At 40.9% G+C, this 13,034-nt stretch overlaps 1 protein-coding gene across 1 annotated transcript in view; it reads left to right on the forward strand.

Annotated features, from left to right (window-relative positions):
* Positions 1–8,413, forward strand: part of LOC141773677 (uncharacterized) — a 35,844-nt gene extending 27,431 nt beyond the window's left edge. The window contains exons 5-8 of the mRNA XM_074645599.1: positions 1,217–1,344; positions 2,489–2,610; positions 4,784–4,888; positions 6,317–8,413. Coding sequence (XP_074501700.1) covers positions 1,217–1,344; positions 2,489–2,610; positions 4,784–4,880 — 347 coding nt within the window. The 3' untranslated portion in view covers positions 4,881–4,888; positions 6,317–8,413. The remainder of the gene's footprint in view (positions 1–1,216; positions 1,345–2,488; positions 2,611–4,783; positions 4,889–6,316) is intronic.
* The last annotated feature ends 4,621 nt before the right edge of the window (positions 8,414–13,034 follow it).

Genomic DNA, 13,034 nt, shown 5'->3' on the forward strand with positions numbered 1-13,034 from the left:
TCATGCTGCTCTCCTTCACGTGGCCGGGTTACGTGATTGGCCACCGCAGCGCGACCGGAGTTTCGTTTCTCCAAAAGCTGATTATGTTTCAACTTTTTTTTTTCCGGCATCCCCTCCCCTCCACCACCCCCACCGCAGCCTAAACGCACTACAAACATTGAAATAAATGGGAGGACTGGCCTGATTTAATACAGCCTCACACACAAAAACACGAGACACAGCTGTCGACCCGGGGTTTTCCTTATCTAGCGGAGGGCCGTGATCAGTAGAAAGTGTGAGCCCATGTGATGAGGGGAGGTGTGTTTACATGGACGTGGGAGAAGTGGGGAGTGGGATGAACGGGGGCAAAAAACAGACCTGAGTTCCTTCACCATTTGTCAGAACAGTCATCACTCCCTTCTTATGCAAGCAAAGGCTCCCAACATGTGAACACACATTTCACCTCACAAACCAAACTTATAACAGAGTACACGTGCAACACACAGTTTTAAAGGTATTATATGTAACAGTTGTCGGTTGCTGTTTCTAAACACACAGCATTCAAAGTTGATCCCTCCTCCTCCACGGCTCAACGACTTTTGTTTACTTCACAACACTGAGCACGTGGTTACTGCGACCTGAAAAGTGATGCCGAGGGGTCTGACAAAGCGCCGGTATGTGCCGAGCTGGGATGAGAATGTGTCATGTGAACATAGTGGAGCATTTAGCAGCTAAAGAGCCAGTTAGTGAAGACCAAAGTTAATTAGTCAGTTAATTAGTTAATTGAACTTAAATACTCATTGGGTGGCAGGAAACATGACACTAAGAACACTGTCTCCTAAAAATTAGGTTTACAAATACATTTTCAAATATGTTTTTAATTAACATCTCTGCCAGACCAGAACACACTGTAATTAAGATATAATGACACTTTGACATTTTCCCCAAGACACCAGGTTAGCATTTAAAACTTTTTAAAATACAAATGTGCACAGCAAAAAAACTAAAACAACTCAACTATGACAATAAATAAACAGAGTGCACATGAGTGATTTGCACGTGAACGGGCCTCTGGTGGCTGTGGGGCTCTATAGAAGCAGTTACCAAATCACTGTAAAAAGAATGAACTGCCTCACAAAGACGCAGATTGGACCATATGAATACTGATTTCAACCCTTGCTTACCCAAACTAACTCTCCCACTCACACCCTGTACATTTTTGTGATTTGTGTTTCAGACATGAGCGGTGAGGGTTTGACACCCATCCCGCTGTGGAGGACAGGCTTGAACCGAAGGAGTTACACTGAGGGGGAGGTCCGCTTCCTCGGGGACAGCACGGAAGGACTGTCCATCTCCCAGCGCAGGGTGAGACATGTGCACATGTTATAGGTCCACTACAAGAATTGCACTCAGCAGTGTCTTGGTATTATTTAACAAAGGACCTTTTCATGTAAAGACATATGAGGCAAAGTACTGCGGAAAATGGACTAATGCCCAGATTCCAGTTCAGATCGCTAGTTTGCTTCTTAGTATTGTATTATTGATTGTATTGATATTAACGTACCAATACTATACTAACATACACAGATTACAGATTGTCTGTCCAATCAGTGTTTATGTGGGGAGGTGCACTGCTTTCCGTCCTGCAGATATCTCCAGCGGTCCTGACAGTTGTGTCAGCAAGGGTTAAGAGTATACATTATGGCATTAGTATGAACTTGAACTTGCTACAACCCTGGTTTTAATAAGAACAAGCTGTCTGATTGGCTGTTCAGCCTTGTGGATCAGAGATTTACCAATTTAGTATATTTTTCTGTAGTTTTTACCACCACCTTTTCTTTTCTTCTACAATTAAAAGACCAACCCCTTGACCTTACCTCTAGTGCCACTAAAAGTCAAGTTTGCACACTTCATAAAACAGCAGAATGCTGGGAATATTTTGTTGCCAATAAAATCTTTTGATTTTAATGACCTACCAGATGACTACTGTAGCGCAACATTTCAGAACAAACCTAATTAGTATGTTGTTTCTTCTGTATATGTTTGTATTTTTCAGTGTTAGTTGTGTTCAAACAAAACATGTGGCACATTTTAGACAGGCCCAATTGCATACAAAGTCAATGGAAAAGACGTGATTAGATGCAAATCCGAAATTTGTGCTGTATATATTTACTTATATGTCTTTATGAATCAGCTTTATGAACGTACAGAAATGAAAGGACAAAGGAGAGACTGGAGGGAAAAAACAGAACAAACTCAAGTAGTCAATGCATCCACTGCTAGCTATAGATAATGCACTTTTGGTATGTTGGCTGTTTGGGACAAAACAACACAGACTACACAAACGGTCCAGCAGCCCAATTTGCACAAATGAACACACCTTAATGAAAACCTGTGGGAGCTGCTGGCAGGGCTTTAGAACTTTGGTCTTGTGGTCACTTGTCACATCTAAAAGTATTAAATTAAATATTGGTATTAAATTGTCATTCTTGTGTGTTTTTGTGTTTAGCTGAGTGAAAACTACACATGGGGAAGAGTCAAAGACCTGGTGAGGAAAACTAAGTTGAGGAACCAAAACAGGCTGGGACTGACTTCCGCCTCACTGAAGATGTCCTGCCCACAACTCTACATGTGAGGAATACATTACAGATTACATGCTATGCTGTATATTCTCTATAAACTGTTTATGGACCGTTATACTAAATCAAGACTGAAAACATGACCCATGACCCCACAGACTCAACAGACTTTCGTTTATTTTTCATCTGGAGCTGTTTTTCCTGGTTTGGTCTAGATGATCACTTCCAATGCAGCAATGCTTTCCCTAGTTTTGTGTGGAATAACTTGACTATCCTGCACAGAGCCCTGATCTAAATCCCATCCAACACCTCCAGGGTGAACTGGAATAACGCAGAGTGAACGCCTTGGACTTTTGTCAATTAAAACTGCAGTAGTTGGATCATACAGGTTGGTGTTACTACCTGCTGGACATTTCTGCCTGTTGCACCTCCAACGGTGAGGTGTTCATCAGCTCTGGGACGGTTATTGTTCTTGACCTGCTTGCAGGCTTCCAGTACTTCAGCCAGCTTCCTCAGGACCTGGTCATGCCGCTGTCTGTAGTGCCCCTGGGTCAATATGGTTTTGCACCCTGACAGGATATGTTGAAGGTGGTATTACAGAGGGGGCGACCCTCTTCATTGCCGAACCACTGGTGGAGGTTTCAGGGGCAGGGCATGGCATAGGTTGCCTTGAGAAGGAAGCTGAGCCTGACTTGCTGGATCTTCAACAGGTTGGCCCAGCTGACTGACCTGTTGAGAGTGCCCTCCCATTTCTTCCCATTTTGTCGACATTGCTTGTTGTATCGGGCTTGCTCCGTCCTCGTCACCACCACCTTTCCCCTCTTTTTTTGGTGTCCTTCGACCAGAGACTCTGCCCAGCTCTGCTTGTCCACATCGCACCCTGGCGACGATCTCCGGATGTTGCAGCCTGCTAATAGTCTCTTTGATCTCCATGCTACGCCTGCCACTTCCGGCTCGTTCGGATGGGGACTTCTGCACACCTCACTAGCGGGTTGCTGGACTCTCTTGACTCCAGGATCTTGTCTTCTCCTGCTTGTAGCCAAGGGTAATGGTTTGGGTTGACAGCTGGAGTGAGTTTGTCCCAAAGAGGCCTGTTTAAAGGAGCATTTTTGGATGTAGGAGTTAGCGATTCTGTCCTGTTTATGAAGGAATTAAGGACATCTTCAGTGGCTACATCACCCTGTGGAACAGTGTGAAGTAGTAACATCACACCTTGTACTTTCTCGGGAGTTGTCTCTGGTTGATTCTGTATTGGTTTTCTGGCCCTCAAATTCCACTCTCATTCTTCGTTGAATTTGATTGTTGACCAAACCTCCCTGATAGATATGGTTATACTAATTCTGAATCACATCACTTGTATATACTACACAGTTGAGACAAACTGTTAGCCAAAGAAAATATACAGCTCAAGAGGCTTAATTAGAATTACTATAAACAGAAAGCCCAAACTTAAGTGTCTTTTGTTTTTGTGATGATGTCTCATCCCTTTGAGTTGAAATGCACCAGGGAAAAACTACTGAAAATGAGCTGTGCTTGTTTCCCTTGTTTGTTTGAACTAAGGAGGAATGCAAGTAATTTGACTGCAGTGAAAAAAAACCCCAGCATGGTGGAAAAGAAAGGCACATTTTGGGGTGGGAAAGCGGTGACAGCTTCAGTGACTGTTAAGCAAGAAGAAGAAGAAGAAGAAGAGTGTGACAGGGGCCTGGCAGATAGAGATAAAGGGAGCTATTAGCTTCATTTTTTTTGCCTGTGAGAGGAGAGGTCTGAGTGGGGATGAACTGTGGCTTTTCTTTATTTGAGAGCATGTACATTGTTGGAATCTGATGGGAGGTGGAGGGCTGCTGGCCCCTTCAGTCTCTCCCTCTGTCCTGACCGGGGCTTGGCACAGACCCAGATGGACAGAGGAGGGGGGGGGGGTTGCAGAGTCAAGCCTGAGGTATGCCTGGAGGAGTGGGAGAATTACGCCTTGGATTTAAGTTGAGGCCTGGTGAGATATGGCTGCAGTCCAGGATTCATTAGAAAGAACACCACCCTCCTGCTGAGACATGCACGCCGGCCAACTGCAGCGCTTCTGACAATGTGGGAATAACGGACAATATTATGTTTTCTCATACTCTCAGGCTGAGCTGCTGTGATGCAAATCGAAGGGAGTGTCACTGATGTCCACCAGAAATACTGTAAAAAGCCAGTAGCTTACTGTAATAACTGTTTCCTCTTCCTTACAGGCCTGATGTGGAACCAGTAGAACCCGCTGGCAGAAACAGGAACTCCATGATTTCCTTGAGCCAACAGAGCAAATTGGACTTCCCTTGGCTACAATAAACTTTCAGGTAGTGCAGACTACTTGTTATCTTTCCTCACCAGTAGTGCCATACTTAAAGGTCTATATGTATGATCCAATCCACACCATAGGTGGTTTGGTTCCCCCCACACTGTATAAGCGGCAGAAAATTGACAAATGGATGGACTTACGACATACATCAGACCGGCACATACGAAACGTTAAGCGCCCCGTTTTGGGGGATAAAACCGAAGATCACATAGATGTCAATGCAATACGACATGTGTTTGGATTGTATTATTTTTATTCAATAATCTCATTATAAACACGTCTAATAATTATTTTGCAATCTTGCCTGAACCTGAACGTTCGCGATACCTTTAGAAATGAAGGTTGATGGGCGTCATACCCCTTCGGTCTTCCCCCGTCCAACACAGTCGCCGGATATTGCTTATCCAGACATCTCTACATATTTGATTGAATCACGTTAGGCTTAGTGTTGTCTGTAAGTAACCAACCTGTTGATAGCCAACTGTTTGATCTATACTATAGTATATAGTTTAGTCTATATAGCTATAGTTGGAGACGACAGTCTGATGCTGCCATACTGTATGACCGTACTGCAGCAGCCTCCCATTCAAGGCAACGTTAGCTATCTATTAGTAGTAACATAACAGTCACCAGCATCATTTAGCGATTTACCACACTGACAGTGAATATTCAGGTATCTTATGTGCCTCAGATATCATTGTGAAAGTCTCGGTTAACCCGCGACACAACAGCATCTCCTGCATTTTCTTGTTTCTCTCCTAAAGTGACAGCGAGTTTCTTTTGCCTAGAAAGGGAGTGCCGCCTCGGCGATGACGCAATGCTGGTCTGGTCTATAGCTTGGAGCCATAAAGCCCCTCTATTATATATATAATTTTTAGGACATGGCATGTGGAACAAATCGGAGATCAGCATTTTTGGATTTACTGTTGGTTGCCATGTGTCAACTTCCTCTGTTTATGCTGTTGGCGTCTACGTAGGATTGTTTTCCCCCTAAAAGTGGCGTGATGATGAGAACTTACGCTGCATGACGTATCGTGTACATGATGCCTCCAGTCCATGCAAACAACAGATGAAGTCACTTAAGTACATTACAACTTCACATTACATTAATATCCAACTATTGCCCGATCAGATCATCATATCCTTCATACTGTCATGTTAGTATACTGTATTATTGTAACATAGACACAAAAGACTGAATATCATAGACAGAATGTTCATTTTGAACAAAATGCTCATTGACAGTGCTTTTTGACCAGATATTCCTATGATATTGGAGTATGAAAATAATAATAATAATAAGGTCTGGTAACTGAATCCACATAGTTAAAGTCCCCCTCCACTCAAAAACGTGTTGGAACAATGTCATTTTAGTGGTAACATAACCTTTTCTAAACTCTGCCCTCCATCTTTGTCTCCTCCTCAGATCAGATCCAGCTGTCTCACACGGGGAAGAGGAGGACACCACGAAGTGACTCAGATGAGGAAAAGAAACCGTGAAGAATGAAAAGGAGGAAATGAAGAAGAAAGAAAGAAAGAAAAAACTGACGGAATTAAAGGAAAGGACTCTTGTTCGGGAGATGCCGTTGCTGCACGTAGGAGAGAATGATATGTGAAATTCATTGTAACTCAACTGTATATCGCAGTGTACATGAACAATATAGGTTATGTTCTCATGAAATTAAGAAGATGAGGATACTATATAATCTACGCTGACATTTAACTGCATTATAAATTCTCTGGTGATACCATTTACACTTCTACAGGTTTCCATTAGGATGCTGCAACATCTGTAACAATCCAGCTAATGTGAAACTTACACATATTTCATAACTTTTCATTTCATATGAAGTTGTAAATGTGTTATAGACAAATGACAGACTGCTTTGTATAGTGTGTGTGTGTGTGTGTGTGCGTATGCATTATATTGCATAACCAGTGCAAGCAGAGATAATGTGTATGAAGAGTGCAGGAGAAATACACATTTACATTTACATAAACTCTGATGATAGGATGTTGCAGAAAAACATGACTCTCTTGATATAACTAAATATATAAGTGGTATATTTGATGACATGCGGAGCTTGCGTTTGACATGTTAAGCTCTGTGATTTATCTTCTGTGCCGGTTTTAGCGGCACTGAAATTCTGCCCAGACGAGATGCAGGAGTCGTGAGTTACAGTATGAGAAAGGAAAAGGCCGAGGGTGAGTAGTAATATGCTGATTTCACATAAATGCGGTAAAGGCCTCGGTATGCTTCAAATTAAGTGCTTGTCGGATCATCTAACAGCGTTTGAATTCCCCCTTTTCGAAAGCCGGAATCGAGGTGTCTGGCAATTTAGCTTTCCGAACTATCCGGAAACCAATAAACCAACAATACTGCACACTTTGATGCAGTGATTGGCCAGGTGTGTGACCAGATGTTTCCTTTACGCCGGGATTCCACCTCTGCGACTTTGTTTTGTTCCATCCCCGGCACGGTGTCATACCAGTCGGTTTTGCCCGACTTGCATATTTCATGGATTTGTTAATTTTTCCGGGATATTTGTACTTCTACCGGTAGGCTACGTAGTTAAATGGTTTCTTTTTTTGTCTGTTTTAATTGTGTTTTTATTGTTGTTATTTCCTACTTTGTAGCCTACAAACAAAGTGAATGCCGTTAAAAGTTGTTATGAACAACGTGGATCAAAGATTTGTGCCTGTATAGTGATATGATACCATCAGGAGTCTGCAAAGGATGTTTATTTTGAAAATTGACCGGGTGCCCTAGCCGTTCCACTTCCTGCCCAGCTCGATCTGCTCTGTGCAACGCACCACGTCTCCGTCAAAAATAGACCATGCGTGTACGTTTAGCGTAGCAAAGCGGATAGCTGCTTCTGGGACACTTCTGAAATGCGCTACAGTGCGTCTGGTGGAATCACAAGGAGTCGTGATCAGACGTTCAGCAGGGACAACACACAAAAACACAGAGTTGTTGGAGAGAGATTGATGAGGCCCCACCTTTTAGTCAAAAGTGTATCTACCATCCAGAAAAGGTAGAAACACTTTTGATTCTACATGTGCTGTCATACAAACTAGTCTGTTTCAAGCATACTGAGGCCTTAAAGATCTACTATCTGTCCCTGATCGATGTATCCCAGTAATGACAGAACAAGTAGTAAGCACTAATGCCATTCCCTACAACCAAACTTTGTCAGTACTTTGTTTCTCGACACCTTTCACGGTCACGCTTGTCGTTGTCAGATGAAAATCTGGAATTCTTTTTTTTAAATTAAGCTTTTTGGAATCCAAGACAAACAGGACAGCCTCGTTTTAGCTAAATTAAAATACATTAGTTCAGCGGTTTTCAAAGGTTTTATGAGGCTTGTGGGTTGCAAAATAGTTTCATAGAGAATTGAACTGTTCAATGTATTTGAGAGTATGATGCTCCCAAAAGGTTTTCAACCAAAATAAAAAACAATGTAAATCATTTTTTCCCCACATAATGTTTACTCGCTTGAAAGACACAAAAATATGTAACAAACATCAGCAACTCCCCTAAACTGTAGTAATTTGGCTATCAGGAATAGTATTGTATTAAGGTGCGTTCAGATTGAATGCAAAGCAAATCTTTTGCCTCATGTTTTTTGTGCAAATGTCACAACTGGACTACTTTTGCAGTGCGTGTTTCTTTGCCCCAACTGTGCAACCATTGGCATCCACTCGTGTCTTTACATTAACTTAATATATAGTCGAGCTACCTCAAAACATTGGCCTTAGGTATAGTCTGAACACACATTTAAAGCCAACCCAGTTTGTATATGTAGTTGGTGATGAAGATATACACACATTTCTTGGTGAACAGACAGGAAAAGACACAAAACTGAATATTGCAAAGTTGCATTATCTGCTATTTGTTGTGTTGTCTTATAAGAAACAAATGCAACAGCTCATAACTTGTCATGATTCTGAGCAACCTCCTATAGAAAAAAAACACACTCTTGGCAGTTTGCAAGATCACTGACTCTGACTCCGACCCTCATCCTGACTTGGCACTGTGGATGGAAAACAAAAGATAATAATACAAATAGCAATAATGACTTTTTTTCTCTACAGAGTACTCAGAGAAAATAACTTTTGATGTCAAACTTAGTTAAAACGGCAACAAATAAGTAGCAACTGCTTTGTTGTTTAGGACAAAGTGCTTGTAGATTCCAACACACCGAGTATTCCAATTCCACCATCATATGTGTTTGAATATTACGATACCAAGGGATCCTTCAATGCATATTGTACTCCAAAGAGGTAAGAACAATGTCTTTACTGTATACTATACTAAGCGTCGGATCAGTCAGTAAAAGAAGGGATATATTCTGTTTTTGTGTAAATTATATCTGATGTTTATCTGTATGACGTCAGACAACTGTATATGTATTGTATGTTGCAGTATGCTTATTGCATCAATATTCAAATTTATTTTTCAAAATAAAGTTAAATCAAAAGCAGATATTTATGTGTGATATCATTTGTTTACAGCATTGCTTTTACTCATGTGGCATGTGGAGTAATAATACGATGTAAATAAAAAGATAAAATGACAATAAAATTGAATGTGAAATTATTATACTGGTACCTCCCCTTTTTTGCCCATTGCATATATGGTGCTTTTAATTTTCCCTAAAGTTTAGCATGAGAAGCAAATTAAGGGGTGTCAAAGGTTAAGGTCCTTTTGGCCGTATAATAACCGTGTCACCATTGCATCGAAAGGAGTCAGTATTCATGTTAAGTATAGTATACTAGTACTAAGTACTAGTATTTTCACAATAAATTGATCACTGGCATAGTCTAAGCACACATTGTGTGGAGCACTCTCAAACCTCAGCTTTCCATTCAGCCACTGTTTTATTCAACCCGTTGTCATTTCCAACCCGTCAAATCCTGCCGCTTGGTCAGTGCCCCTTTGGCGTCTGATACCAACGCAACGAGGTGCCCCTTAGTTTAGCGTCTGTATGAGACGCACCGGACTTTCAACTGATGCCAATGTAAACCCACCCGCATCATCATTAGACGCTCAGAGCAACTGATGTAGTATAAAGTGTGAGAGAGTCCACGTAGGGCGGGTAGGAGGGGTTTCAAGTCTTCTTCTATTAAGCATGATGTTCAGTTTGTAAATTATGGTCCCATTTAGAGTTAAATAGACCATAAAGCAGGGGATGCTTTAGGGCAAGGCTACCTTGTGATTGACAGGTTACTACAACAGCATTGTCCGGTATGGGAGTTGTCCGTGTTTTCGTCCTAGAACTTTAACACTTTTACAGTGTGTTTTCAGTTCAGGGAAAGTTAATTGTAACATTTTGATCGCCTAAAAATGTCTTATTCAGCGTTCGGTTGTATTTAGCTCCACCCTCTCATGTCTCTTCTGGTTCCACAAAAACCAAGATGGCGATGGCCAAAATGCCAAATTGGAGGCTTCAAAACCATAGTCCACAAGCCAATGGGTGACGTCATGGTGACTTCGTCCACTTCTTGTACAATCTATGTTTGTGTCCCGTGTGAAACTAAAAGTCAACGTTGGCATTTTGTCATGTCAGTCGTTAGTCAAGTTAACGTCGACCGTGATCTTTTCCTAACCCTAACGAAGCAGTTTTGTTGCCTAAACCCAACTTCCTGTGAAGACAGGAAGTTTTTTATATTATACATGTCACAAGTGTGTATTGACATGCCGTCCCTCACACGTCCAATACTGACTCTAGAGGGGTACCTAGAGCATCGTAGTTTGAACATATAAGGCCACTGGCCGAGCCTCCGTATCAGACGAGTTGGGAGTGAGAATGTGTTGTTTTATTCATCAAATGAGGAGGCTGGTATCGTCTTTAGACGAGCAGGCAATACTGTATATGAAATAAATGAAAAACATGACTTATTTCAGGATCGATACAAAACAAATAACTATGACATTAAAATGAAGCATTATATTTGCCTGGTCCTCGTTACATGGGACAAGAAATGTATTTACACTAAACATCAAGTTTCAGACTGCTGCATGTTAGCAGATGCTAATGTTTTAGATGAAGAATAATAATGTTGGCATTGCTTGATCTACATTAAATTAGAGTATGCTTCTTGACTAAGAAAAGGGCACTAGGTGGTTGACAGCCAGGTGTAATGCTGTTGTATACTGTAACAACTACAAATACATATATAAAGCTGTGTAAATTTTGCACTGAAAGTAACCTTAAAGACCACTGCCACAACATTTTGACTTGTCAAACACAGGTGTTATTAGTACATTTAATTTCCCTGCTAATTCAATCAAATGTCATACATAATAATAAAGTTGAATTCATATTCATATTTGTGACCCAGTAATTACAGTTATGACAGCCGTATGCAATACCAAGTGTTACATAAATGCTGGTATTGTTGTTAGATTGCTGCTTAGCCAAATAGTCATCAGTCTTGACTGGCCTCAGGTGGTTACAGCGAGGAAGTGCAACCAAAAAGAAAACTCACTGATCTCCTTTAAGTTTTGCTGCCCTAGAGGTTGGAGCTGTCCTACTCTAACATACTTCACTAATGCATTTTTTTTTGTTCTATTCTATTCTAAATTCAACATATTTAAATTTTTGTTATACACGTTCTGTGTGTGTAGCAAGGAAGGGGGCTACAACTGCATTTCATTGTGCAATGTATTGTATAATGCCAATAAAGCCGAACCCTTGAACTTTGGAAACAATGAGCAGACTGTTTTCTAGAATCCACCTCCACAGAAATTTGAAGAACAAATGTGTGAGATGCATTCAAATGTGTTCACCCACTGGGTTATTACACCCACTGCAGCACAGAACATAGTGAGCAGGCGAAAGACAAAAAGTTCATTGAGTTACAATAAATGATTCATTATTACAGTAATCATTCGTACCATATCAGCGGAGACAGGCAAAGCTGTGAAACATCAAGTTGATATTAAACCTGAAAGTTCATTCTTGAGCTTATGAACAGTAGTTTGACAATATTCAAGGTCTGCTTTTTTCAGAGCTTTTAACAACATCTCATGGTCTTCATCAGCAGATGTTATTGGCACAGTTGTTTACAGCAGGCCAACGAGTAGAATTTAAAGGGGAACACTACCTAAATTAAGAATTCCAGTATGTTATCTCCATGGCCTAGGCCAGGGGTCAGCAACCTGCGGCTCCGGAGCCACATGCGGCTCTTTAGCTCCTCTCCAGTGGCTCCCTGTGGATTTTTAAAAATGGAAATTAATAACTGTTTTTTGTTTACATTTTCATTTTTATTTATCATTGTTGTAGGTCTCTGGTACGACGGTATGACGGAGTATGAGGGCCCCATTGAGGAAGAAAAATAAATCTGAGATTTCGATAATAAAGTCAGAAGTTTAAGAGAAAAAAAGTCAATGGTTCAATATCCAAATCACATGGTTTGGAACAAAAGAACTTTGCAGAAACAAGAAAACAGGAAAACTGGCAAACCTACTCTCTAGGGTGAAAGAAATCACTCACACAGGAGGAGCGACGACAAACTGACAAAGACACAGGCTTAAATACACGAGGAGGGCAGGATGATTACACACAGGTGGAACTAATCCGGGCGTGGCAGACAATCACAAAAATTGCAGGAAAACAAACAAAGGCAGGAAGTAAAACTAGATATGACACAGGAGGATTGAATTTCAAAATAAAAGAGGAAACACTAGAATGAATGAATATAAATGAAAACCCCAAATTCAAGAAACCAAAATCACAAATAACGGAACTAATAAACCACTGAAAAGGATAAACACAAGATCTTAACAAAAAGGAAAATGTCATATGTCCTCTGGCACAGTGCCAGACCATGACACAGAATACAATTGTCAAAACGTATGATGAACTCTTTAAAGATGAATAATTTGTATATATATACACATAATAATGTTTCTCATTGATAATGCTGTCCTGACCCACAAAGTCGTCGTGGAAGGGCAGCACACACCCTCCGGTTCCCCCCAGGTTAACAGTCTCTGTGTGAGAGCTACAATATTGTTACCTTCTTTATGAGACTTGCAAGAGAAGCGGTAGAAAAGAATGGCCAAAGGTGAAGCAGCAAGAGACTACACAATTACAAAAGAAATCCTGTTTTCAGAAAGTTTTATATTATTTAATTCA

The sequence above is a fragment of the Sebastes fasciatus genome, chromosome 9 (assembly GCF_043250625.1).
Source record: "Sebastes fasciatus isolate fSebFas1 chromosome 9, fSebFas1.pri, whole genome shotgun sequence".
NCBI classification, from domain to species: domain Eukaryota; kingdom Metazoa; phylum Chordata; class Actinopteri; order Perciformes; family Sebastidae; genus Sebastes; species Sebastes fasciatus.